At 41.2% G+C, this 26,783-nt stretch overlaps 2 protein-coding genes across 2 annotated transcripts in view; both read left to right on the top strand.

Annotated features, from left to right (window-relative positions):
- Nucleotides 1–26,783, top strand: part of EIF1B (eukaryotic translation initiation factor 1B) — a 634,827-nt gene that overhangs the window by 495,409 nt on the left and 112,635 nt on the right.
- MYRIP (myosin VIIA and Rab interacting protein) overlaps nt 1–26,783 on the top strand; it is a 334,456-nt gene that overhangs the window by 220,246 nt on the left and 87,427 nt on the right. The window contains exon 4 of the mRNA XM_049766460.1: nt 22,312–22,448. Coding sequence (XP_049622417.1) covers nt 22,312–22,448 — 137 coding nt within the window. The remainder of the gene's footprint in view (nt 1–22,311; nt 22,449–26,783) is intronic.

Genomic DNA, 26,783 nt, shown 5'->3' with positions numbered 1-26,783 from the left:
AAGACCTAAAAATCGTTCAGTGTGATTTGTTGACTTGAAATGCTTTTCTGCAATCTCAACAACTATTATTTTGACTGGAAAGCCTTTCTTTCATGAGTCATACTAAAATATATTTCAGCCTTCCCACTGCAGAATTTTAGAAGTGAATTATTCTTTTTTCTTTTTTCCCTTCTCTCAGTCCACCTCTAGGACTGTGTTGTCTGCCAATGATAAGGGCATGGGCGTCTATCAGTTCTTGTTTTTTCTTTTTATGAAAGATAATTGTATTATTTTTAAATTTCTGTGTAATAAACCATTTGGTGATAATCTTAGAACATTCTGACAAATTAAAAAGTATATATGCTCACTCTAGACCTATCGATTTAACAGCTCATATTTACATAAAGTAGAATAGGAGGAAGGGCCTGATTCTGGGAACTAAAGAGGAGAAACAGAACTGAGAGCCTTACACTACAACACTAGATGTGATTTCACCAAAACTCTATTGTGGCTATTGAGTTTCTGCACATTAAATCACATTAGCATATTTTCAGAAACCACATCCTTCTAGATATGATCAACCACATCCTTCCAATGCTGGATATGACCTTTGACTGATTTGCTTTCTGTCCACATATGTTCTCCTTTGAGTATATTGTGACTCCTCTATCCAGTGTTTAGATTTTCAAATTGAAGTTTATTTTATTAACTATCCACATCCTATACCTAGTGCTCTTAAATACCTTGCCATAATTTCCTTTTTGACGGTGATGCTGGCTTTGTTAGAGTCTGAGAAGATAACCCAACTGGTGCTGAGAGTCAAAGACCACCCCTGATCATGTCAAATGCAAAAGGGAATTTATTTATCTGTAGCTGGGCCTTCTGTCATGGGAGACAAAGCCCCATATGAAACTAACCAGCAGCTTACATAGAGTAAACAGGCTTTCGCAGGCTAATTGTTTAATTGGTTGATACAAACAGTTTAATTTCCACAGTATACATGATTGGTTCAATTCTCTTTTTTTTTTAATTTTTTGTTTTGTTTTGGGGCCACACCCCACAGTGCTCAGGGTTACTCCTGGCTCTGTGCTCAGAAATTGTCCCTGGCTTGGGGGACCATATGGGATGTTGGGGATCAAACCTATGTCTGTCCTGGGTGAGCCTCGAGCAAGGCAAGTGCCCTACCACTGTGTTACCACTCCAGCCTGATTGGCTTAATTTTCACTTTCATTCCCTACGTCCATCCCTTACACAGGTGTCGAGCTCACATCTCCCAGATGACCCACCTCCTGCCCCCACTTTATATGGTATGATACTATTCGGGCTGAAAAACAGAAAGGCCTTCCTAACAAGGAGGCCTTGGTTACTCTAAGGCACAAGCTGACATCTCATTGTCCTGGAATCTGGCCTGGGAATGTGAGGGGGAGCAGTATCTGAGAAGGAACGGGGAAGCGGGGAGGAAACTTCCAAGCTGCTACAGGCTTGATGCTTACTATAGCTTCAAGGCCTGGGGAAACTTTCAAGCAGCTGCAGGCTCCTAGTTCATTATGACAAGTTGGAGCTTCAGGGTCTGGGGTCTTCCAGGTCTGGGGTCTAACAGTCTACCTGAAGAAAGTGCCTCCTGTGGTTGACCCCTAGAGCCGCCTTTAGGAACAGAAAGGTAACTGCCAGGCTTCTCGATATCACAGAGGCAGCTTTGTAGGCCAACCAGGGTCTGAATCTCCATCTCCAATATTCCTAATTTGGGGGCACTTACTTATGCCTGCTGTTAAGCTTAACTTTCAATGAAGTCACTGGAGTTGGGCCTTCTTTCCGTATTTCAGACAACAGGGCAGATACTAGTTCTGTGAGTGTGTGTTAGTGTGTGCAGAGTTACACGAAGAAAACAGTGTTTACCTCTGGGGAAGTGAATTTGCTTGAGGAGAGGTTTTTAGTTTAGTTTTTGGCCCACACCCGGTGACTCGCAGGGGTTGCCCCTGGCTCTATGCTCAGAAATCGCTTCTGGCTCTGGGGACCATATGAAATGCCGGGATCAAACCCAGGTCGGTACTGGGCCAGCTACATGCATGCAAGGCAAGCACCGTACCGCTGTGCTATCGTTCTGGTCTTTTATTTTAAATTTATTTTAAGACTTTTATTTTAAATTCTATGACCCATCTCTTAAATATATTCCTTTTAAGAATGAACAGCTGAAAAAGAGAGCAATTATATTGGCTTCCCCCTGATCCATTTATGTACTGAGTAATACCTGACTCAGTTCAGTTCGGAAGCTAAATGTAATATAATAATGTAATAAATGTAAATGTAGGCATTCTGCAAAAGGAAAAATACCGTTAATTACACAGCAGTCCTCACAACTTCAATCTGAGTCTTTTCCTTAGATATACTTATTTTTTAATATATGTATTGGCACTATTTGTTTTAATCTAGATCCTCATCTAAGATAGCAAAGTCCTTATCTTTCCCTTTTCACAGAAATGCACTGTGTATGTTAAGAGTCCAGACTAGGCTGATATTAACAGTCCTCAGTTCTTGTTCCAACAGTCAGCTTGGAACTGAAAAGGAAAACACTACATCCTATATAGCAACAGATAACATTCTTCAGACGACAGAGCAAAAAAAAAAAGGGAGAGGGGAACCAGCTCTTTATTTTTAATAATGGAAATGAGAAGGTGCTACCAGAGCAAGAATGACAGGTGAGTCTGTAAGGATAGCAGAGGTGAGGTAATATTCGATGTGGCTGCATGTGCCGGGAATGTGACAGCAGAAAGCAGCAGGCATTTGTATTCTGAGGATAAGAGAGGGAGGATGGAGACAAACAAATGTCTTCATGGCCACACTCTGGGGTCTGCCACTGGGGAAAGGATCCAAAGGTGTTGATTGTTTGTTCTTGGCGTTGCAGTCCACGGATCATACAGATTAGCACAGGGAGGAGACCAGACTTCCCTTCCGGGCCAGCTGGGCTCAGGGAACTGATTGCTGCATCGGGAAATAAGACGTCAGCTCTTCTGATAAACACTGCAGTCATCTCACTGACTTCAAGTGAATTCAACAAACAGAAGCCCCAATCAGCTGTGTAAATAAGGCAAAGGAAGGTCTCTATTCAAAGGCCATTGATTCCTGTCTCTAAGCAGCTAAGGCTAAAGGGAACTGTTTTATTCTTCTCCTCTGAGCCTGATGAGTCAGACTTGCTGGAGAAGAATTAATCAAGCAAAAGGCTGGAATCAGAACCAAGGAAGAGATAGATAGCTGGTGCCTGTGGTCTTGGTGCTGAGAGGACTGGATGAAGGCCTAACCGTTGGGGCACACTTACCTGATCTTGCAGAGGCTAGAGTGGCTTCTGAAAGGGAGTGCTGCTGTGCAGAAATCCAGGGAATGACAGTATTCCAGAAAGTGTGTCCCTGCTCCATCCACTTCCAGACCACAGGAGAAGCATTTCAGAGAGCTTTCAGGGAGAAATACTGATCATTGTGTTTAATTGTAATTGTGAAGGCAGGACTCCAGCCTCCTCTATTAATTTTATGTTTTGTTTATTTGTTTGTTTTGGGTGCTATACCCAGCAATGCTCAGGGGTTACTCCTGGACCTGCACTCTTGGAGGTTCTTGGAGGAACAGATCAAGGTGCCAAGGATGAAACCCAGATCTACCACTTGCAAGAAAGAAATGCCCTACCCACTGTAAGACTGTTTGTTGGTTGATTGGTTGGTTGTGATTTACTCCTGGCTCTCTGATCTTGGCTCACTCCTGGTGGTGCTTCTGGGACCATTTGTGGTGCTGGAGATTGAATTCAGGTTGACCACATGTGATGCCAGCACCCTACCAACTGTATTATCTCTGAACCATACAGCCTTATTAAAATCTCTTCTTCCTACCATTCCTGTGAATTTCTGGGATTCTTAAAGGGCACCAGGCTCAACAAGATACCTGTAACATGGATGGGTATGTTTATTCTTTTTCCCTCACTCTTCCTCAGGCCAGTATAATCTGAACCCTGCTGTATCCATTCATACTACGTTCTTCTGGGTATCACCAGTGTGCCCTTTGGGTCTGCTCCTTTTTTCCTAGCTCTAAGGTTCCGCTGAGCATGTGTTCCCTATTCACAAATGACACTACTTCCCATTTGCTCCCCCTACACCAAAGCACCATGGAGTCTCAGATGCCAGATGCCCTATCAGGATAAACTTAGGAGAGCTGCGCATGGCATTGCCTTGGAAACAAAATTTTTGTTATAGAGGAGATTTTAACAAGATATCTTAATCTCTTGAAGAAGAGATTTTAATAAGGCTGGAGAATTTGGAGATAATACAGTGGGGAGGGTGCTGGTATTGTATGTGAGCAACCTGAGTTTAATCTCCAGCACCACAAATATTCCCCTGAGTACCACCAGGAGTGTTTCAAGATCAGTGGGCCAGGTGTAATTTCTGAAAAAAAATGTGCAGGCATTCCTACATTACCAATCATCCATCTCAATGAGGTTTCTAAGCAGCATCAAACAGTGTTGGCGGGGATGTGGAGAGAAAGGAACTCTTACCCACTGCTGGTGGGAATCCGTCTAGTTCAACCTTTATGGAAAGCGATATGGAGAGTCCTCCAAAAACTGGAAACCGAGCTCCCATAAGACCCAGCTATACCACTCCTAGGAATATACCCTAGGAACACAAAAATACAATACAAAAATCCCTTCCTTACACCTATATTCATTGCAGCACTATTTACCATAGCAAGACTCTGGAAACAGCCAAGATACCCTTCAACAGATGAATGGCTAAAGAAACTGTGGTACATATACACAATGGAATATTATGCAGCTGTCAGGAGAGATGAAGTCATGACATTTTCCTATACATGGATGTACATGGAATCTATTATGTTGAGTGAAATAAGTCAGAGAGAGAAAGACACAGAATGGTCTCACTCATGTATGGGTTTTAAGAAAAATGAAAGACATTCTTGCAATAATACTTTTCAGACACAAAAGAGAAAAGAGCTGGAAGTTACAGCTCACCTCATGAAGCTCACACAAACAGGGATGAGTTTAGTTAGAGAAATGACTACGCTTTGAATTATCCTAATAATGAGAATGTATGAGGGAAATAGAAAGCCTGTCTAGAGTACAGGCGGGGGTTGGGTGGGGAGGAGGGAGATTTGGGACATTGGTGATGGGAATGTTGCACTGGTGATGGGTGGTGTTCTTTACATGACTGAAACCCAAACACAATCATGTATGTAATCAAGGTGTTTAAATAAAATATATAAAAATTTTAATGCAATAGCATTAAAATTCATAATGAGCAAAAAATTCATTATCAACAAAACAAATAAGAATGGATCTCATTAAAAGTCTTAAGAGTGAAGTGTGAAGCAAAAGGAAATTCATGCCTTCTGTATGTTTTTATGCATTTATTTTTCGATTTTTAAAATTTACTTAAACATCATGGTTTAGATGGTTGTTCATGATACAGTTGGTTTGCTTTCTCACAGTTACACAATTTTTCATGATTGAGTTTCAGTCATAAAATGTACAAGACCCTTCACCAGTGCACATTTCCCACCACCGTTGCCCCCAGTTTTCCCTCCCTTTTTCCTGCCCTCTCCCTTGCCCGCCTCTGGGATATACATCTTTTTTCTCCCCCCTGCTCTTCCCTCTTCCTGTCAATTCCTTTTTATTTCATTTTAGACATTGATTTGTGATATTGTTCCTGAAGGTATATCATGCCTATCACTTTATCTCCTTTCAGTACCCAGTTCTTGGTCAGAGTGATCATCTCCAACTAGTGTTGTCATAGTTATCCCTTCTCTGCTTTTACTGCACTTCCTGCAATGGACTGGTCCTTCTGCACTTATTGCTATTGTCTTTGGATATTATTACCATACTATCATTTTTTAAATACAACAAATGAGTACTTTCATTCTATGTATATTCCTCTCCCTTAGATTCATTTCACTCTGCATAATACTCTCCATATCCATCCATGTATAAACAAATTACAATAATTCATTTTTTCTAACAACTGTGTAGTATTCCATTATGTGTATATATATATATATATGTATCACTTATATATCACTGTTTTTTAATCTACTAATTCGTTCTTGAGCACTTGGGTTGTTTCCAGATTCTGGCTATTATGAATAGTGGTGTTGCAATAAAAAGAATGTGGAAGGCTTTTCTGCATTGTGTTTTTGAGCTTCTAGGGTATATTCTTAGAAGTGGTATTGCTGAATCATATGGAAGCTCAATTTCTAGTTTTCTTGAGGAATATTCATATAGTTGTCCAAAAAGGCTGGACCAGATGGCATTCCCACCAGCAATGAATGAGAGAACCTTTTTGCCCATATCTATGCTAAGACTGGTTGTTCTTGGTGATGTGAGATATCTCACTGTTGTTTTGATTTACACCTCGTGATGACTAATGATGTGGAGCAATTCTTATGTGCCTTTGGCTATCTCTGTTTCTTCTTTGAGGAGGTTTCTGTTTATATCTTCTTACCATTTTTGAATGGTGATAGATTTTGTTTTTCTTATTAAGCTCCACGAGTGCCTTATATGCCTTGGGTCTGGGGTTGAGTGACACAGAGAAGGAGGAAAGCTAGGGCAACAAAGAAAGATGAGTTGAAACTGGGCATAGGAGTAACAGGCCAGCATGATTGAAGGTCTACGCCAGTTCACACTCCCCCTGCCCTCACTTTTTGGATCTTTGCAAGGAGGCTCAATTCTGGAGATGAGAATGCATGGGTGGCAGTAAGGGCAAGGTTGTGTCTGTGAGAGAGAATAAAGAATTTGATTGACTCCAGAGAAGGTAAATCCAGTCAGATCAGCCAAGGCAACCATCTGTACTCAAACCCCCAAAGCAAGGCACTTGGCAAGCTGCTTGCTTACTTCCTTCGACCTGACTTGTTTTTCATTCTTCCTGTATTCTTTTAAATTTGTATTTCATTAAGAACAGTGATTTACAAAGTTATTGATTCTTGGGTTCTAGGCACACAATATTTTGACACCAATCCCACACTAGTGTCAACTTCTCTCTACCAGTGTTCACATATTCCCCCATGTTACCCCACCTGCCTCCTTGACAGGCAAGTTTTAAAGTTCAGTGGTTGTAATTTAGATCTCATGTTTTCAGTATTGTTAAGACTGGGTGATGGGTGTAGAGCTATACCACTCTCCCACATCACTGGCCTACCCCAAGCCCCTGATTGTCCTCTCTGTTCCCCTTTACTTCCTTTTCTCTTCTTTCTCATTGATTTCTATCCTGGTTTGTCTTCCACCCTATATTCTGGGGCCAAGGTCGATGTAGGCGAGGTGAGCACCCTTTACTGCATTACATTTTCTCATTCAGTTCTATGTACTATTCATAAGTAAGATAATCCTGTATTTATCTTTCTTCTTCTGGCTTACTTCACTCAATATGTTATCTTCCAGTTCCAATCATGTTGTAGCAAATTGTATGATTTCATCTTTCCTTGAAGCTTCAGAGTCTTTCATTATGTACCATATACCATATACCATATACCACATACTCATAGCCTAGTCATCTGTCACTGGACACCCAGCTTGATTCCATACCTTAACTATTATACGAAGTGCTGCAAGGGTAGACCATTATGTGCAGTGGTGTTGTGTTGGGACTCTGGAAACTCTTTATGCATGAATCCTGACTCTGCCTTTTCAGTTCTCAGCTGGGTTTTGGGGCCCCCTCTTGTTCTTCTGGGGAACAGTGCTTGTGCCTCATGGGGATCTCTACCACGCAGAGAAGCGGACTAGATATGCCGACGTGTATAAAGGGCTTTCAGTTTCCAGAAATTGATGGCATCATTGACACTTTGTCTGTGGTTTTTGTGGTCCAGGGGAAAGCCCCAATCCCAGTTCTACCTCTTCCCAGCTATGAGGGCCTGGGAGTCCTGAACGTCTTTCAGCCCCCATTTCTTCTTTGTCCTCTCCTGTTGTGTGAGGTTTGAAAGAGTTTAGGGACAGCTCTAGGGATATGACACCAATGTCACCTCAATTCCTTTCCAGACTTATTTTATTTTTGAATACAGGGGCAGGACAAGGCAAGTCTGCTGCGCTAGGGATGCTCCTAGAAAGCATCTTTCCCCACTCCACTTGAGCCTTGTCCCCTACCCTACTTCCTTCTTGCAGTTGAAGCATTGAGAGGAGCTGTCACATAAGTGCTACACATGACCCTTCTGGCCTCCAACCCATGTCTGGCAACTCATTCCCAGGGATATTGGGAGGGGTCTCAGCTGGGGGATGGGTGTGATGAGCACATCTTTGTTTCTCCATTCAGCTCTCAGTTTCTCGTGACTTTTCTGACTTTGTGCTCCTATTGTCTTTCCATCCAGAATGAAGGACTCTTCTTGCCAAGAGTCATTATGGAGCCTCCTTAGGTCAGAATTGGTTACACCTTTCTCTCCTCTTTGTGGTCAATCAAGCTTATGCTCAGACTCTCGTGTGTGTGTGTGTGTGTGTGTGTGTGTGTGTGTGTGTGTGTGTTGTGTGTTGTGTGTGTGAGTGTGTGTGTGTGTATGTGTGTGTGTGGTGTCTTATCTTCTAGCATCTGTTAGGGAAGTCTCTCTGCTGGGATAATCCCCTCCCAGTCTGACCTGCTGAAGCCAGAACTCTGGAGGAGACCCCCATCAGCTGGGTTTTTAATTTTAAAATATCCAAAGGTTAAGTCACTTTAATATAAAGATGAGAGCCAGGAGGACCAGTCTATGATAGATAACTTAGCACAAATAGTGTGTGGGGTGCAGTTAGGGCAGAAAAGGGACCACTATGACAATAATAGTTGAAATAATCACTCTGGACAAGAACTGGGCAAAGTAATATGCATGATACCCCTTCAGTAACACTACAGTGTCTAAAATGGGAAAAGGTAAGAGAGAGAGAGAGAGAGAGAGAGAGAGAGAGAGAGAGAGAGAGAGAGAGAGAGAGAGAGAGAGAGAGAGAGAAGAAAAATGTCTGCCACAGGAGGATAGGCAGGAGGGAAACTGGGGACATTGGTGGTGGGGAATCTGCACTGGTGAAAGGTGTTGTGTGTAAGACTGAATGGTGTATGTATGACTGAAACTCAGTCATGAACAACTTTGTATCTCATGGTGATTCAATTAAAAAATCTATAATTTTTTTTTGTTGTTTTTTGGGCCACACCCGGTGATGCTCAGGGGTTACTCCTGGCTGTCTGCTCAGAAATAGCTCCTGGCAGGCACGGGGGCCCATATGGGACACCAGGATTCAAACCAACCACCTTTGGTCCTGGATCGGCTGCTTGCAAGGCAAACGCCGCTGTGCTATCTCTCCAGGCCCTATAATTTTTAAATACTTAAAAAAATAAAGAAATAATCACCTTACTTGGTCTGAAGTGAAAATGCAGAGGTTAACTCACGTGCTCAAAATCCTCGTTGGTCCAGACCTGGGTTAAATCCTCAATAGAACATATAATCCCTGAGTATCTCTAGAATGAGCACAGGGCCAAGAGTCATCCCTGAGAAATGCCAGATTTTAGTCCAAATACCAAGAATTCAATACAGAGTCATCCTATCTTTGGTGTTGACTAAATGAAATTATTGAATGCACATCCTGATAAATCTGTTTTTAACTCATTATTTGTGGATTCCGCGCTAGAGTCTTCTTTTAAAAAGAAGATGGCAGAGAATAAGGACCAGAGAGATAGTTAACCCAGGTTAAAGCTCTTGGCTTGCACATGGCTGACCCGGTCTCTATCCTTAGTACCATATATGGTCCCCCAAGTATCTTTGGGACAACTCTGGAAGTTCCCAACTATGCCAGATGTGAACCATCGTGAGCAATGCCAGTTTGGCCCAGGGAAAGTCATAGGTACTGAATAGGGACCTGACAGCACTGTATCCTCCAGTCCTTCAATAACCTCCAGCCCAGTCGATTGAGTATTGACAGGAGGAGACCCACACTTTAGGAGTCCTCCACCGCCAAATAAGAGTTGAAAATAAAACAACCAAGCTGATGGTAAGTAACACATACTGAAGCTTTTCCTGTGTAAAACTGCCAAGTATCTCCCTTGTGTTGAGCATTTAATCTTTAAAAAAAATTTTAATTAGCTATTTGCCTGCATTTGCATCTGGGAAAGAGAACCTCAGTTGGTTAAATAAATTGCCTAAGATCATATTTGGAGAGGAGAAGGAAAAATATTTGCTTTTCTGAATTCTGTTTAGGGAGGGAGAAGTTGTGAAGAAAGTTTAGTAATCATGCCTGAGTTTATTTTAAGGGCATTCAGTGTCCATGGAGCTGTTTGGAAAGCATCATGCCTAAGAGCTGAGTCTGAATAGGAAGAATAGGACAGAGAAATTCTGGAATTTTTTCAATGCCACCAGTATGAGGCAGAGTCACTGAAACAGACCTGGGATTTATGGGCTCTGCTGGAAGAAGAAACAGTTGACATTCTGAGGGGTGTCTGTTCTGCAAAACAATCACAAGACATGGAACAAATAGCTGAGCCCCCAGTTGGTGGCATGTTTAGCCCTACTGATTTCTCCAGCGATCTCTAAAGAACAATGGGGCGCTTTATATTATTTCAATAGAGGAAAAGACTTGGGCCAAGACTCCCATCAAGGAAGCACTTAGTTTCTCCCAGCATGAAGTACCTTGTGCTTTCTAAGCTGTTGCTCTGTTCACTTGCTCTATTGGATGTAGTACAGTGTAGAGCATGTAAGGTCCATGTCATCTCTAAAGTCTACCAGAGGAGGTCAGAATCTCTGATTAGCAGTTGGGAAAACGGGAGCCAAAGAGGTTATCCAGCCATCCTTGTCAACAGGTGTTACCCCATCCCCTTCACCCTCCATCCATCACCGTCCAGGATTGTTATTCAACAAACATGGATTAGTATTTTTATTTTTTGGTTTTTGGGTCACACCTGGCAGTGCTCAGGGGTTACTCCTGGCTCTACGCTCAGAAGTAGCTCCTGGCAAGCTCAAAGGACCATATGGGATGCCGGGATTTGAACCACCGTTCAAATCCTTCTGCATGCAAGGCAAATGCACTACCTCCATGCTATCTCTCTGGCCCCGATGAATCAGCATTTAAGTGCCTTCTAATACCCAGCCAAGTTTGTGTCCCCACACAAGCCATTTCTAAAGTGTTGAAGTTGTATAGTTCCTTCTTCAAAGCTGTAAACTCGCTCCCAAACATATTTTCTTTCAACCCGTTTTCTGGGAAGTTCTGCTGACTTTAATCCATACTTAAAATGAAGACCAGTTGGTGTACATATGAATCCTGGGCCCACGTGGTGCTGCTGCATGCACAAGTCACCCACAGCTCCCCTCTTGAGATGTGCACTTTCATGCTTTCATACTTTCACACTGGCTCTCTTTGCTTTGGAAGAAGCCTGTGTTCTCTCTTGAGAGTATTACTTTCTCTTTATTGTCCTCCTCCTTCCTTTCCTCTGAACCTCTAAATAAAACATGCTTATAATTTTATAAAAATGAAGACTAGTAGTTAGTCACTTAGTGAGTTAAATGGAACTTGGCTGTCTCAAGCCATCCTATCTGAGGCCAGAAAGCATTCTGGATTCCCTTCTTCTAGCCTGTGTCTCTGCAGGACTGAACCCTACAGAGGCTACAGGTTGCATTTCCCAGCCTCAATTTTGTGGTTGATGTTGGAAGGAGGTGGGAGGGCAGAAGTAAAACTGAAGACAGGGACTGAATCTCAACCCCACCTCCACTTTACACCTTCTGCTCTCACTGCAGCAGCATTTCTGGCTGCAGCCACATCTTTCTAACCACAAAACCTGGCTCCTGCATCATTGCAGATAATGTTCCTTCATCCCTATTCCTAATGTCTCTAGGTTGCTTTCAAGCTTTCCCTCTTGTTTCTGGAATGTCTCACTGTTCTCTATAGTCTTCCCTGGTTTCATTATCTATAAAACCAGTTCCCTATATTAAAGTCCCACTGAGCTAAAGAAACTGGTACATATACACAATGAAATACCATACAGCTGTAAGGAAAATTGAAGTCATGAAATTTCCTATACATGAATGGACATGGAAATTATTATACTGAGTGACATGAGTCAGAGGAAGATAGACAGACACAGAGAGACACACTCACTAATCTGTGGGATTTAATAAAAATAAAAGACAGTATGTTAATAATACCCAGAGACAAAGAAATGAGAGCTGGAAGGACTGGCCCATGATATGAAGCTTACCACAAAGAGTGGTGAGTGAAGTTAAGATAAATAACTACACTAACAACTATCATGATAATGGTAGTGAGAGAAATAGAATGCCTATCTTGAAGACAGGCAGGGGGTGAGAGAGGAGGGAGATAGGGGGCATTGTTGGAGAGAAGGTTGCACTGGTGAATGGGGGTGTTATTTTTTATAACTGAAACCCAACTACAAACATGTTTGTAATCATGGTGCTTAAATAAAGATATTACTAAAAAAAATTAAGTCCCACTGCTTGAAAAACCTGGCATCTTTTCTTCATTGCTACCATTCAGTATGTTTGTTGGTGCCTGCTGAATCTTCTCAGTTCAAATTCTACATAAATGGAAGTAGAACTTGCTGATCTTTTTCAGGAGAAATTCTTCCAGTTCCACATATTACCAAAGTTATCATCAGTTGACAGTTAGACCTGTGTCTGGGTGGAACAGAGAGACTCCCGTCCTAATCCACTCCACCAAGCTCAAATGTGACCTCCTTCCCAGCCTTCTCTCAGCCACATTCTGGGTTCCAGTGCCATTACAGAAACCCACTTCTTTCCCATTAGTCCTCCTCTTCCCAAACCACATGGACATGCTTCTTGGTAGTTTGGATCTAACACTTATTTTATGATATTCCAGCACTCTGAACCACTACATGCAAAGATCAATGGGGAAGCTAAGGAAAACATCTACTGTGGGGAATACAGAGAGAAATCCTGGCCAATTTGAAGTCCACCCAAACTCCTGAACCTTATAGACAAGGACCTAAAATTAACACATAATGGTTTAGCAATGAAAATAAAGGAGTCACTAGCCTGTGAAATTAAGAAATCTATAGATTAACAATTCAACCAACTCAAAGAAGAACTCTTTCAGAAGATGAGAGAATCCATACACATAGAACTGAAGGAACTAAAAAATATGTTAGCGAGCCATATAGTAGAATTACATAGGTGGAGAATTGCATAGACAAACTTGCAAACAAATTACAAGCCAGCAGTTATAAAGAAGTCAAAAAAGAAAGGAGAGACAAAACATTGGAAGAAAATGTAAAGTACTTAATGATCAAGAAAAAGGAAAACATCTCCAAATTATAGGAATACCAAAAAAGGAAGAAAACAGGAAAGAGGGAGAACAATAGTGAGGAAGATAATAGCAGAGACCTTTCTCACCTTTGGGAAAGAAAGGTCTCTACAAATCCAAGACACAAGAAAGAGTGCCAAAAATAGATCATAATTTCGTACAGTAAGACATTTAGTAAAAAATGGCATGTGGCAAAAAAACAAAAACAAAAACAAAAAAACAAACAAACAAAAAAAAACAAAGAGAGAGATGGACTCTTGAAAGCAGTAAGGGAGAAGAAAAACCTCAAGTACAAAGGAAAGAACTTAAGAATCAAACCAGATCTTCCCTTTAAAATAATTAGGCAAGAAGAGTGGAATAACACGTTCAATTTATTGAATGAAAGAAAATTTCAACCTAGAGTCCACTACCCAGCAAAACTCTCATTTACATGAGAGGGAGGGTTAAAAACATTCTCAGACAAAAAAGAACTCTCAATATTTGTGCTAACTGACTGACCCTAAATGAGCAACTAAAAGAGTAACTACACAAACCAAATCCCCAAATGTAACAACAACAACCCTACACAATATAATTGCAAACAGCCCATTCTGTCAGTAATTTTATTAAATGTCAATGGATTAAACTCTCCCATCAAGAATGGATAAGCTGTTTAGATTGAGCAAGTGTTCATTCAACTTTTCTTTATAGCTATCTATAATAAAGCTCTAATGCTTTTATCCACAGAAATGTGTGCAGAATACATTTGGAAGACATGGACTCCCATGATAGTGCTTGCTTTACTTTAAGTAGTTCTAATGTCTTTATTTTACTATGTCTATAATAACTCCTTGATCCTTTTGTCCACTGTGATGCTTAGAGATATCGGTTGGTCACCCTATTTCCACACTGCAATGCTATACTCTATTAGATTCTGAAGACTGGGCTCATTATGATAATGCCACAACAAAAATTCTTATCTATTTATTTTCTATTTTATTATGCCTGATAATATAATATAATGTTTATGTCCACAGCTAGCAATGGAGTATGCTACTGCATGCCATGAACTCATGATAGAGCTCATTCATTGAATCTGTTTTCAATTGTAGTAGTTTACCATTCTACCACAATGCTCATGATTTTATATTGTTTTTATGAAAGGATGATATTTCATTGTATAGACTCCTCTTACAGCGCTCATTACCATCTCACTTAGTTTTCTAAACTTGAAAATTATGATTGTTTTTAAAAATGTTCTTTAGACAAGGTAGCCCACAAAGCTTTCCTTCAGTAAAGTTTACCCTCACCAATCATGATTGATCTAGAAAGTGGAAAACCTTTACATCCAACTTGCCAGCTTTATATTTTTTAAGCATTCTGTCTTATTTCACCTGGGTCAGCTTTTCAACTGTAATCCATGGATTGATCCTCAGTGTCTGTCTATGTGTGTGCATGAGAGTTGGCCACCTCAATGTCTGTTTAATGTCCATCTGTAATTTACATAATGTCTGGCTATGTTATATACTGTCCTTCCCCCTGTTATATATAACCCCTTCCCCCCCCTTCACTTACCACCTTACAAATTCTTTGCTAGCCCTTCACTCTCTCCCACCATCTGATATTTCCCATTTAACCCTTATACCCTCAGTTATTAACTCCTCGGGAAACAGAACATTCCCCCACCCCCACCCCAGCCAGTTATGAACCAGCTCCCAAAATGAAAAGATAGAGTCTCAGCCCGAGAAGAAGCTGTCACTGCGTTGCTGCTGATTTGATCTCAGCAGCCCCTTTCTTCCCACCTCCCTTAGCTGTGGACTGTAGCTTGCTACCAGATTCGGTTTCTGATAAGCTCTCAACTCAAGAACATTTCCTAATATATGACTGCTGGGAGTCATTTTTTTAGACTCCACAAAACCAAATCACAGGCTAAATTTGTGCTTTGGAATTTAACCCCCCCCCCCACACTCCCCAGACTATTTCAAAAGACTTAAAGGGGACATGTATATCTTCTTTTAATTTTTGTTGTTGTTGTTGTTTTGTTTTTGTTTTTGTTTTTGAGCCACACCCGGCATTGCTCTGGGGTTACTCCTGGCTGTCTGCTCAGAAATAGCTCCTGGCAGACACGGGGAACCATATGGGACATGAGATTCAAACCAACCACCTTTGGTCCTGGATTGGCTGCTTGCAAGGCAAACGCCGCTGTGCTATCTCTCCGGGCCCTTTTAATATTTTTAAGATGCATTTCTTTAATAGGTATAACCCTTATTGTCTATCTTTTTTTTTTTTTGGTCACACCCAATGATGCTCAGGGATTACTCCTGGCTATGTGCTCAGAAATCACTTCTGGCTTGGGGGACCTATGGGACGCCGAGGGATCAAACCATGATCTGTCCTAGGTTAACCGCATGCAAGGCAAACGCCCTACAACTTGCATCACCGCGTTGGCCCCACCTTATTGTCTATCTTCTTATATAGCAACAATTTTCCCCATTTGTTTGGATCTATTTAGTAAAGAATCATAGTAGATAAGTTTCTCTAGTATTCTGAGTTCATGTTAGAACCAGGTTATAGGGATTTTTAGCTTGTTATTTTTACCCCCTTATGCACCATGTACTCCATGTGGCATTGTTCCTTTTTCATAGGCACATTAAAATGTGGAAATATTACATGTGCAAACATGTTCTTATCTAATGGAGATAGGAACACATAAATTTTATATTGCAGTGGGCCTTACACCCTGCACACTAGTCATAGTGACTGGGCTTAGGCTTCAGAAAATCAGACATTGACCATTCACCCCTGAACCTTGGACCCCATCTATGGAAACAGGATAGTTTTCTACACCAGCACCAGGAATCAGACTTCTACAAGGGAAGACCCTACTGCTGCCCTGGCTTCTACTAACTCCAGCAAGGGTTCTTATGACAACAACCTGCCTTCAGGGCAGGGTTCTCTGCATTGCCACCTAATAGTGAAACAATACCAGAAGACGCTCCACATCACCATGATTTTGACATAGGATATGTACAGAAACCAGGATCTCTAACTACAGAAATTTGATAACGTTTTCGGGCTGCAGGATTTTCAGGGAATCCGAGCCTGAGGCACCACTGAGAAGAGGGTGGGGAGGGTGCTGCCTTCCCCCCGTTAAATAAAATTTCTGAACCCGAAAAAAAAATGATAACAACAACCTTGATTGTGAAGAGCTTTTACTAGGACTACAGAGAAAGACTTTGGGTCAGACAATGTAGTATGCCTGGAGCCTGAGCCTGAAGTTAGTCTTATGCCAGGACGCTTCAGGGTAAGCATCTCCCTGTTTTTAGGCCAAAAGGCTTTTCTTTTCTATTTTCCCTGTATTTTGCTGTGCCTATGCAAACAACAACTACTGCCACACACACATACCCTTTTCATTATATTTTTATTATCTCTTGTCTGTATATATATAAAGAGAATTTACTAAACCTTCTGCTATTGTATTAATGACTTTATTGGAGATACAATAATTTTCACAAATATACTTGCTACTGAACTTTTCATTCTTTTTTTCTTCTCTTCCATTTTACTTTTTAGTTTTTCTATTTTCTTTCTATTTTTCTCAATAACTTTGCTTTCCCTTGTCTTGAAAATATATTATGATCAGTTATGTCATCTATGTGATGCATTTTCTGTAAATAAAAAGTTAGTTCTGATCATATCAGAAACACATTTTATTAGCTCTATCTTCTCCCAGAGACCATTGATTTTTTTTTTTTGCTGTTGTTATTTGAGGTGGTTATTTATTGGTTTACATATTCTACTTTTTGACACCTAATCAATTGAAGGTAATAAAAATATAGTATGAAAGGCAAAATATATGTTATCACCAGTTATCAGGAATGTTAATTGCTGCTCTTCTTTTCTTTTACAGAAAAATGATGTTAGCTTGACCTTGCTACAGAATCATTTGAATTTATACCTTTGGTGTTTTGAACACTTTATTTTCTTTTGCAACTAAACTTGTCAGAACTGCTTAATTATTCTTTCTCTTTGAAACTTTTTATCCTTCAGTTCAGAACCCCCATCACCCTTTACCTGTTCACCCTGCTTCCCAAATTGGAAAGTGGGAAGGAATCAACTCAAGTCAACTCTTTTATGTCACCCTACCAAAGTGGGTTGCGGTGAATTTTTAAGAAAAAAAAGTCACAAGCTCAGAGAACACTCAGTTAGTTTTGCTAGGTCAGTGTTTATCAAGCATGAATAGAGCAATCACTTGGGGATCTTGCTAAAATGCAGCTTCTGATTCAGCAAGTCTCGGGGGAAGAGGAAAGGCTGAGATTCAGCATCTCTCTCAAGCTTATTGAAGGTGGCCTCATTCCTGGTTCAGGCACTGTGCTGGAAGAAGTGAGGTCCATAGAACCTTACCAAATTTTCCAATCACTGTGTATGGTGGCTTGCTGTAGAGCTCAGGATCTAGAATAGCCTGGCACTTCCCCAGCAGGCAAGATGTGAGGGTTATAGAGACTAAGCCCCCATCCCCTCACTATTACATTGTTTTAAGCTAATGGGCCAAAATCAGTCTGCGGTTCCCGTAGGAAGCTTCATATGGTTGCAATTTCAGTGCTGTTCTTGTGTTGAGGTCTGTGATTCCGCCTATCCTTTGATGAGAATACATGAAGCTTACAAATAGATTCATGTCGGGGTGGATTAGAAGGCTACTTACACAACAAATCCCTTGATGTGACTTGCATTCACAATATGGTATTTTAGGGAAAAATACAATGGCTTTAGATTTCTTCTGATTCTAAGGACTTAAGGGGGCTTTTCATTTTTTTAAACTTTGGAGCTAAAACACTAATTTGCGATGAAAACTAACTGGGATTTGTGGAAGAAAAACAACCCTCAGAAAGCAAGTCACTGACCCAGGAATGAGATCTAGTCAGTTTCAGATTTCCTTCTAGTTTATATCCACAAAATACTTGTTTTTCATTTTTCCAGAAAAATTGGGATAATGATGACACATACCTCAAATACATCAGTCCTTTCTCTTAATACTACCCATGGGTCAAGAACTCCCAAGTCCAGCCTTCCTTTCTCAGAGATTTGCACAAAGATCCATTGTTAAAATGGACATAGTGCCATGAAGATGCTCTTGTTGACTAATGGAGCATTGATTCATGGTGGAAATTCTTTAAAAAAATTTTAATAGACTGATGGTCAGAGATCTCTATGAAATCCCATGGCATACTCAGTACTGGGGAGAAGTAAAAGGTCACATGGTATGGTGCCTAGAATAAGGGGGCGAGAAAAAAGATTCAGTGCACAGAAAACAGAGCAGAACAGGAATTTCACCAGGACATGCCGTGGGACTCCCACCCTGGCCCCACATCTGCTTATGGGAACCTTTTCCCCACCTGGCCACACACAATAGATCTGGATTATTTATATTCATCCTATCTCCCTTTATTTATTCTATTTATTTTCCAGTTTGGGGATCACATTTGGTGATGCTCAGGATTTACTTCTGGCTCTGTACTCAGAAATTACGCCTGGCAGACTCAGGGGACCATATGCGATGCTGGTGTTAAAACCTGGGTCAACGGCTTGCCAAGTAAATGCCCTATCTGTTCTGCTATTGCTAAGGCTCATATTTTATTTTCTTAATTTGGGGAGGACACACCCAGCAGTGTTCTGGAATTACTTCTGGCAGTGCTTTGGAAACTGGGGATATATTGAATGCTGGGGATTGAATCACAGTCATCCTCTTGGAAGGTAAATGACCTACCTACTGTACTATTGCTCCTATCTTTTTCATTTTTTAATTTTAGGTGCTGTGATTTACAATATTGGTGATGGCAGGGTTTTAAGCAGAAATCATTCCAACACCCAACACTCAACCTCAATCCCAACTTCAACCCTTATTTACCTCCCATAGCCCCAAGTGTGATATGCTTTCCACTAAAGATCTGTTCTCAGTATTTGAGAACAGGGTTCTAGGTATTTGTTGCTTCTTTACTATGTTACTTTATATTCTACATATGAGAGAGATTGTTTTCACCTGTGTCTTTCCTTCTGAATTAACGCCATTCATTTTTTTCAATTTTTAAGAACTTATTTCATTTATACATTGTGGTTTGCAAGGCTGATCATAATACAGTTTTTTTGTTTGTTTTTCACAGTTACAAAGTTGTTTCAGTTGTTTCAGTCATACAACATACAACACCCTTCACCAGTGCATATTCCCATAACCAGTATTCCCAATTTCCCTCCTGTCTTTCCCCATCATATTTCCCCTGCTACCTCTGAGACAGATTTTTTTTAAATTTATTTGGGGGGGGCCACACCTAGTGACGCTCATAGGTTACTCCTGGCTATGTGCTCAGAAATTGCTCCTGGCTTGGGGGAACTATATAGGATACTGGGGGTTCAAACCGCACTGTGTCCTAGGTTAGCGCCGGCAGGGCAAATGCCTTACTGCTTGTGCCACCACTCCGGCCCCTGAAATGGATTATTTTTCTTCTCCCTTTCTTTCTCTTCCTCTCTCTCCTTTTAGACACTGTGGCTTGCAATATTATTATTGAAGAATACCATACATATCTCTTTACCTTCTTTCAGCACCCAGATCTTGTCCAGAGTGATCCCTTCTCTTCCTAAGTGCACTCCCCAACTATTTGTGGCAAGTTTCCTATCACAGACTGGTTCTTCTGGCCCTTGTCTTTATTATCTCTAGTTATTATTTCCATTTTCTTATTAGTAGACTCCCTACCTGGTTTGCTCTGAACCTTGCTCATACATGCAAAGCAAGCTTAACCATCGGGCCTTTGTGCTTCCTGTTCCTTTCTCTTGGAATGTCCCTCCCCATTCCACATGACTTGCTCCTTTATGTTGTCTCTGCTCTGAAGATAATTACTTACTGTGGATGCTTTTCCTAGCCAACTCCGTAGTTTTTCTATGTTACCTTGCTGCACTTCTTCTCATGGCACTTACTGTCTCTTGCTCTGGCATATTTGTACCAGGAGAATGTGGATAGTATTGTGATCTTGTGGAAAGCAGTGATTTACCTTTTCACCTCTGCACTTTATATTGGGTGGTGTTCAGTGGAAGGCATCCCTTCCCCCAAGGCCCTTACCTAAACTTTGAGATGTTAATTCCAACATGAGATGGGCAGGCTATTTTGAATAATAGAATAAAAGATTGCCTGGGAGAGGCAAGGGAGCAGCAGCAAGAGAGATAGGCAGAGTTCCTGAAAAAAAAAAAAAAAAAAAGGCATGAGTTAGACAGACATGGTGCAGAGCCTCATGGAGGAGAAAAGCCACAAGGGAATAAAGCAAGCTGGCTCAATAAAATGTTAATTGACTGCTTGTGAAGTATTTCTCCACTGTTATCCTGCATCTTCAGATCCACTGGCGGAAGGGCTAGAGGCACAGTGCTGAGGGAGGCCTCACCCAACACGTGGACTCTCTTTAGACTTTACATTTTATCATTTAATCAAAAGTGCAGTATGTGACTAATGAATGATTCAGCCAGTGAGAAGAGAAAAAGGAAGGAAGGGAGGGATAGAAGGAGGAAGAAACATCTACATTTTTCCCACAACAAATAATACTCCAGTGAACATCCCTGGTAAATACATGGGAGTGTTTCTTTCCAGAGATTCTCCAAAATAGAATTTCTAGAACTTAGAACTCTCCCTATCCCAAGTGCACATTGAAGTTTCAACTCTTTTCAGCATAAGAATGTGGGATAAGAACTTATTTTTCATGGTAAGAGTTCTGAGGGCTACTCTGCTATTTGTCCTCCTAAAAAAGGCTCTTCATCTGTCTCCCTAGCAGACCCAACTGTCCCCTTACTGTCTCCCCATTCCCTACCTCCCCTGATATACACCTGAGCAATGTGAGGTGGTGGCCATTTTTAGTGACAAGGCTGAGCATTTGATTGTATAATCAATGATGCCCAGGCTACTAGGCCATTGTTATTATTCCCCCATTTTGATAGTGAGAAAATGAGCACAGAGACTGACGAGTTACCCAAGGCCAGGCAGTGAGAAGCAGGATCAAAAACTATACCCAGAGCTAATTCTGTTGACCTGCCTTAGAGGGGAGGCCTTCCAGGTACATGCCCTCAAACTGAGTCTGGATATTTACAGACTCTGCCCCAGGTGCATAGTCCAGCCATCATCTCCCTCTATGCCACCCTATTAAAGCCTGAGCTACTGTGATTACACTTGTCATAGAAGCCTGAAGCATCAAGAGACAATGCAGGCTTGCGTCTTGGGTCACTGTAGTAGGACAGAGCCAGTGTGGATGTACACAATGAAATACTATGCAGCCATCAGGAAAAAGGAAGTCATGAAATTTGCCTAGACATGAATGGACATGGAAACTATAATGCTGAGTGAACTAAGTCAGAGGGAGAGAGATAGATACAGAATAGTCTCACTCATCTGTGGGATTTAAGAAAAATAAAAGACATTGTTATGATAATACCTAGAGACAAAAGAGATGAGGGCTGAAGGACCAGGCCATGATATGAAGCTTACCACAAAGAGAGGTGAGTTAGACAAATAACTACACTATCAACTACCATGACTATGGGAATGAGTGAGAGAAGTAAAATACCTGTCTCAAATGCAGGCAGGGATGGGGGACGAGGGAAGGAGGCATTGGTGGTGGGAATGTTGTACTGGTGAAAGGGGGTGTTCTGTTTATGACTGGAACCCAACTACAATCATGCTTGTAATCATGGTGCTTCAATAAAGATATTATAGAAAATACATAAATAAATTTAAAAAACAATTTATAGTAAAAAATAAAAAAGAAATTCCACCTCTTTTTATTTCGTGGTTCTAATTTTTGGGGGGAAGGAGGCAAACCTGGAGGTGTTCAGGGCTTACTCTTTGCTCTGCACTCAGGGATCTCTCCTGGGGAGGCTCAGGGGATCATATGGGTGCCAAGGGTGGAACCACAATGCAAGGCAGGTGCCCTACCTACTTTCTACAGCCACAGTCCAAATGGACAGAGTAGCAGAAAATTAAGACCACTTTCACAATCATAACGTAATCATTCTGTTTCAAAATTCTCATTTTCTATTTTCACACTCTGTATTTTGGTCAGGCTCCTGAGAACTCAATCTCTGGAATGGTTCTACAATAATGTGAAGAGTCGCTTTAAGCGCTTTGGCAGTGCTAAGGTCCTGAAGAACTTGTACAGGAAGCATCGGCTGGAGAGTGGAGCATGTTTTGACATTCTAGGTATGTGAGCGACTGCTTTGGGATGGAGGGAATGCTTACTAGGCTGATGAGCTACAAAAAGCTATGTGGAGAGGCCCTGGACATACTGGACATATGTGGACACACTGGACATACCCACCTAGAACTTGGGAGAGTCGACTAAATCTCTGGTGGTCAAGAGAGGTAGAAATAGAAGTTTCACTATTATACTGAGTGAAATGAGTCAGAGGGAGAGAGATAGACACAGAATAGTCTCATTCATCTGTGAGATTTAAGAAAAATAAAAGACATTATTGTAATAATACCCAGAGACCATAGAGATGAAGGCTGGAAGGACTGGCCCATAATGTGGAGTCTACAACAAAGAGAGGTGAGCATAGTTAGAGAAATAAAACTCTACTAACAACTATCATGACAATGGTAGTGAGTGAGCAAGTGAAGTAGAATGCCTGTCTCGAATACAGGCAGGGGGTGGGGAAGGAGAAAGATGGGGGGCATTGGTGGTGGGAAGGTTGCACTGGTGAAGGTTGGGTGTTCTTTCTTATAACTGAAACCTAACTACAAACATGTTTGTAATATGGTGCTTAAATAAAGCTATTATAAAAAATACTAAGATAAAAGCACATACCTTAAAAATATATGAAAAAAAGAAAGAAATAGAAGTTTCAATCCAAAGATTCTGTAAGATTTTGACTCTTAATTTTCAGCATTTTCACTGGAATATGTTAGGAACTAGGAAGACCAATGTATTTCTGCAAATTGTGGGCATTTTATTTCTGGATCCCTAGAAATAGAAGATTTTTTTCTCTTCATCCCATAGTGATTATAACACTGAAAAGTCACCTTTGGTTGTTTGAATAGGAAAATATGCTCTTCAAGCCCCTTCCATCTCCAAAATTTTACTCATTGCTGGCCCTGAATTCGGAGAATTAGGGAAGTATTATTAGCTTCAGGACCAATTCTAACATGATTTTTTAAAATAATATTAAGACAATTCCTGCAATTACAAAGAGAAATTATTATTTTTTAAGAGAAATTATCTTACTGAATTGTTTAGACCAATCGAAATGTTAGAATGGATCCTCCTGCAGAGGAAGTCTTCTTTTTTTTTCTCCAGACAGAATTTTTCATCAATTTTTTGACAGATTGTATATATATAGTTGTTGTATTTTGGGCCAAACCTGGTGGTGCTCAGGGGTTACTACTGGCTCTGCATTTAGAAATCACTCCTGATAGGATTGGGAGACTATATGATCCCATATGATCCCAATGATTGAATCCGGGTTTATCACATGCAAAGCAAACATCCTACCTGTTATACTATCACTCCTACCCCTTATACATTTTTTAACCCATGAGGGGAAAAAAAAGAAAATTTAATCTTCCCATTTGGACTTTCAAACCATCATTATTTTATATCATGGTATTTTGATAAAGTTTTTGGTTATGTCTTCCCTAGAAAAATATGCCTGTCACTGAAATGAGGGAGGGGAACATTAAATGCAGAGGATCTTAGGGTCTTTTGTGGTGTCATGATATCTGTCCTTCAAGCTACTTAGGAAAACCTGTAACTAGAATTGTACTAAAATTTTGCATGCCTTCTTTTTATTTTCTCTGTACTAACTTTTCTAAAAAGAATTTTTTTCTCTAGGTATAGAGGCACACACACAAAAAAAAACACATTAAAAAAGAAAAGTTATTAAGAGTAGTTTTCTCTGCCAGAGAGTTAGCTAGAGAAAATTCCAGAATAGCATTGGCTCTCTCATTTGCATCCCGTACTGTCTTTGCTCTCTTGTACATCTGCTGTCTGCGGGAGATAGGGACTCTTTCCATGTCACCAAATTCAAACCCGGTGGGTGTTCTCGCCTGCTTAATGTAGAATGGGGCAAAGCAGCACGTGTGGAGAATCCTATAGCACAGAGCATAATTCCAATTTCTTTCCTTTACTCCCTCAAGCCCCTCTGAGGGAGAGGTTGTCTTGAATCCCAAGTGAGCTAGGGCAGGCTTTAAAATTCTCCAGTGTCATTTTCAAAGGAGCATGATTTTCTGAAAAGGACTGTTTGTCACCACTGAAGCAGTTTTAGGTGCAGGCCCGCCGAGGCTCACCACTTCTTTCATCTTGGTTTCATTCACACCACAATTCAGTCACGATGATTTACAAAGCCACTCTCCTGCAGGCCCACCTGGAGATGATAGCTTTTTGCTCTGTGTTCTCAGAGGGTGGTTCAATGCCTGGCACAATCTTCTATCCTCAAGAGTATTCTAGTTTCATCTTAAAAGCTTTCTGTGGGTACCGAGGCACTTTATAAAAGAACTAGAACCACCACTTGTTTTTATGTTATTGGAATCCCCATACAAGCCAAGATTTCCTTTTGACAAACATAAAGAGAAGCAGACAAGCGACAATTTGTAAGATGAGACTCCAATCAGTAAAACCCTGATGAGAAGATAATAGAACTGATTCTCCACACCCCCTAGTGAGCTTAATTCCACCACAGACAGGGCGATGTGTAGGAGGTGAGTGGCCTCCTGGTTATGGAGTTATCAGCATGATTTTCTGCCTGTCACCCAGCGTCTTGGAATGCTGTCATCTTCTTGCCAGCCTCTTTCCCAAAACACCATACAGTCACCCCTAGATCTTTGAAAACAATCTCAGTGCCCAGCATTTTCTTCCACCCCAGTCAATCACTTCCGATCACTAGAGGTAGGCTTAGCACCAATTTTCTTTCAAGCTGCCTGCCTTGCTTTCAGACCCCTCCAAAACTGAGAACTCAGCTAGATCTTCTTTATAGCCCATTAAGCAGAGTTATGCATAAGCCAGTTGCAGCTTCAAGTCCATCTGTTGCAGGTGACTTATGTAAAGTGGGGAGAAGGGAAAGATGGCCTTGAGAAAGGCATGTGCCACTTCCCTCTCTACCCATCTCAGTCTACCCTTGAAGTGCCTGAGGAAATCAGGGACTGACGAAAGTTTAGGAGCCCTCACAAGGTAAAGGTCTCATGTTTAACCAGTCCCACAAGGCAGCCTGAAGTCTGCTTGTTCTACCTGACTTGGGAAATGATCCCTGCCACCTTATATTTCTTGGACCAAGGAATCAGTCAGGGACAAGGAATTGTTCTTTACAAGGAAAGAAAATCAGTTCTATGCCTCACTCAGGATTTTCAGCTTTACCTCACAGAAAAGAACTTCCAGAGTAAATAGTGAAATAAACATAGAGTAAACAGCTTATATATATTTTTAGAGATTTTTGAGGAAGGGGGTAGAGAGAGAAAGTAAGAATAATATGCTCAAGAGGGAACAAAGCCTTCTCCAGAGGCAAAGGAGCTAAGAATATACATCTCAGGTAGATATGTGGGCCAACCCCCAGAATGGGGAGGCACAAACTGGCCTTTGCAAAGTTGGTTTTGTAGGTTTTCCCCAACGTGTGCCCACATGGGGCTTTCTACCTAGATAAGTGTTTGTTGCTATGACATTGTCAGGGGAAGAGCTATAAACTATGGTGTCTCTCTTCTTGTTTTTATCACAGCCCTCTGTTGCTGCTGGTGCTTCTCTCCCGAGGCAGAATGAGTAAGGGCGCAAGCTTCTCTGGGCCTGTGCTGGCACCAATTAGAATTTTATCAGACCTCAGTTCTTGTGCCCACAAAGATACACTAGGGGTCCCACCATAATGCATGGTGCTTTTTGCTGCTTTAGGGCTCGTGACAGTGAAACTTCTCCAAATCGTTTCTTGATTTTATTACTTCCCAAGAACTAATTGTCAGAGAATTTCCCCATCCATTTCCCATTTTATGAAACCCCCCCCACCTTATCATCTAACTTCCTACTTCACATCTAAGGAGGCTTGTTCACAGACGTTTTGTTTTGTTTTGTTTTGGGGTCACACTCAGTGGCGCTCAGGGGTTACTCCTGGCTTGCTCTCAGAAGCCACTCCTGGCAGGCTCCGGGGACTATATGGGATGCTGGAATTCGAACCACCATTCATCGTGAATCGACTTTGTGCAAGGCAAACACCCTACCGTTGTGCTATCTCTCCGGCACCTTGTTTGCAGACATTTTACCGTCAGACATATTATGTTGTATCTTCACTGTACCTGCCAGTCATGTGCTGTGTGGTAAAATTCTCAGCGAGAAACTTCTTTTACCTGTAAAACCTCTCCATTGTATCACCAACTACAAAGGCCCCTCAGTCCATTAAAAACTGAGTTTAGAGAAACAAAGGATTTTCCCCAAGTTAGCTAGACCCTCTTGCAGCCCAATATCAGGCAACCAGACTAGGCCTTAAAGGAAAACCATTCAGTTGGTCAGTAAAGCTCTGGGCTTTTTTGCTTTGTTTTGTTTTGGGTTGGTTTGGTTTTGGT

This window comes from Suncus etruscus, chromosome 20, assembly GCF_024139225.1.
Source record: "Suncus etruscus isolate mSunEtr1 chromosome 20, mSunEtr1.pri.cur, whole genome shotgun sequence".
NCBI lineage: Eukaryota > Metazoa > Chordata > Mammalia > Eulipotyphla > Soricidae > Suncus > Suncus etruscus.
Note: the sequence above shows the minus strand (reverse complement) of the source record. Positions and strands in the feature narration are given on the sequence as shown.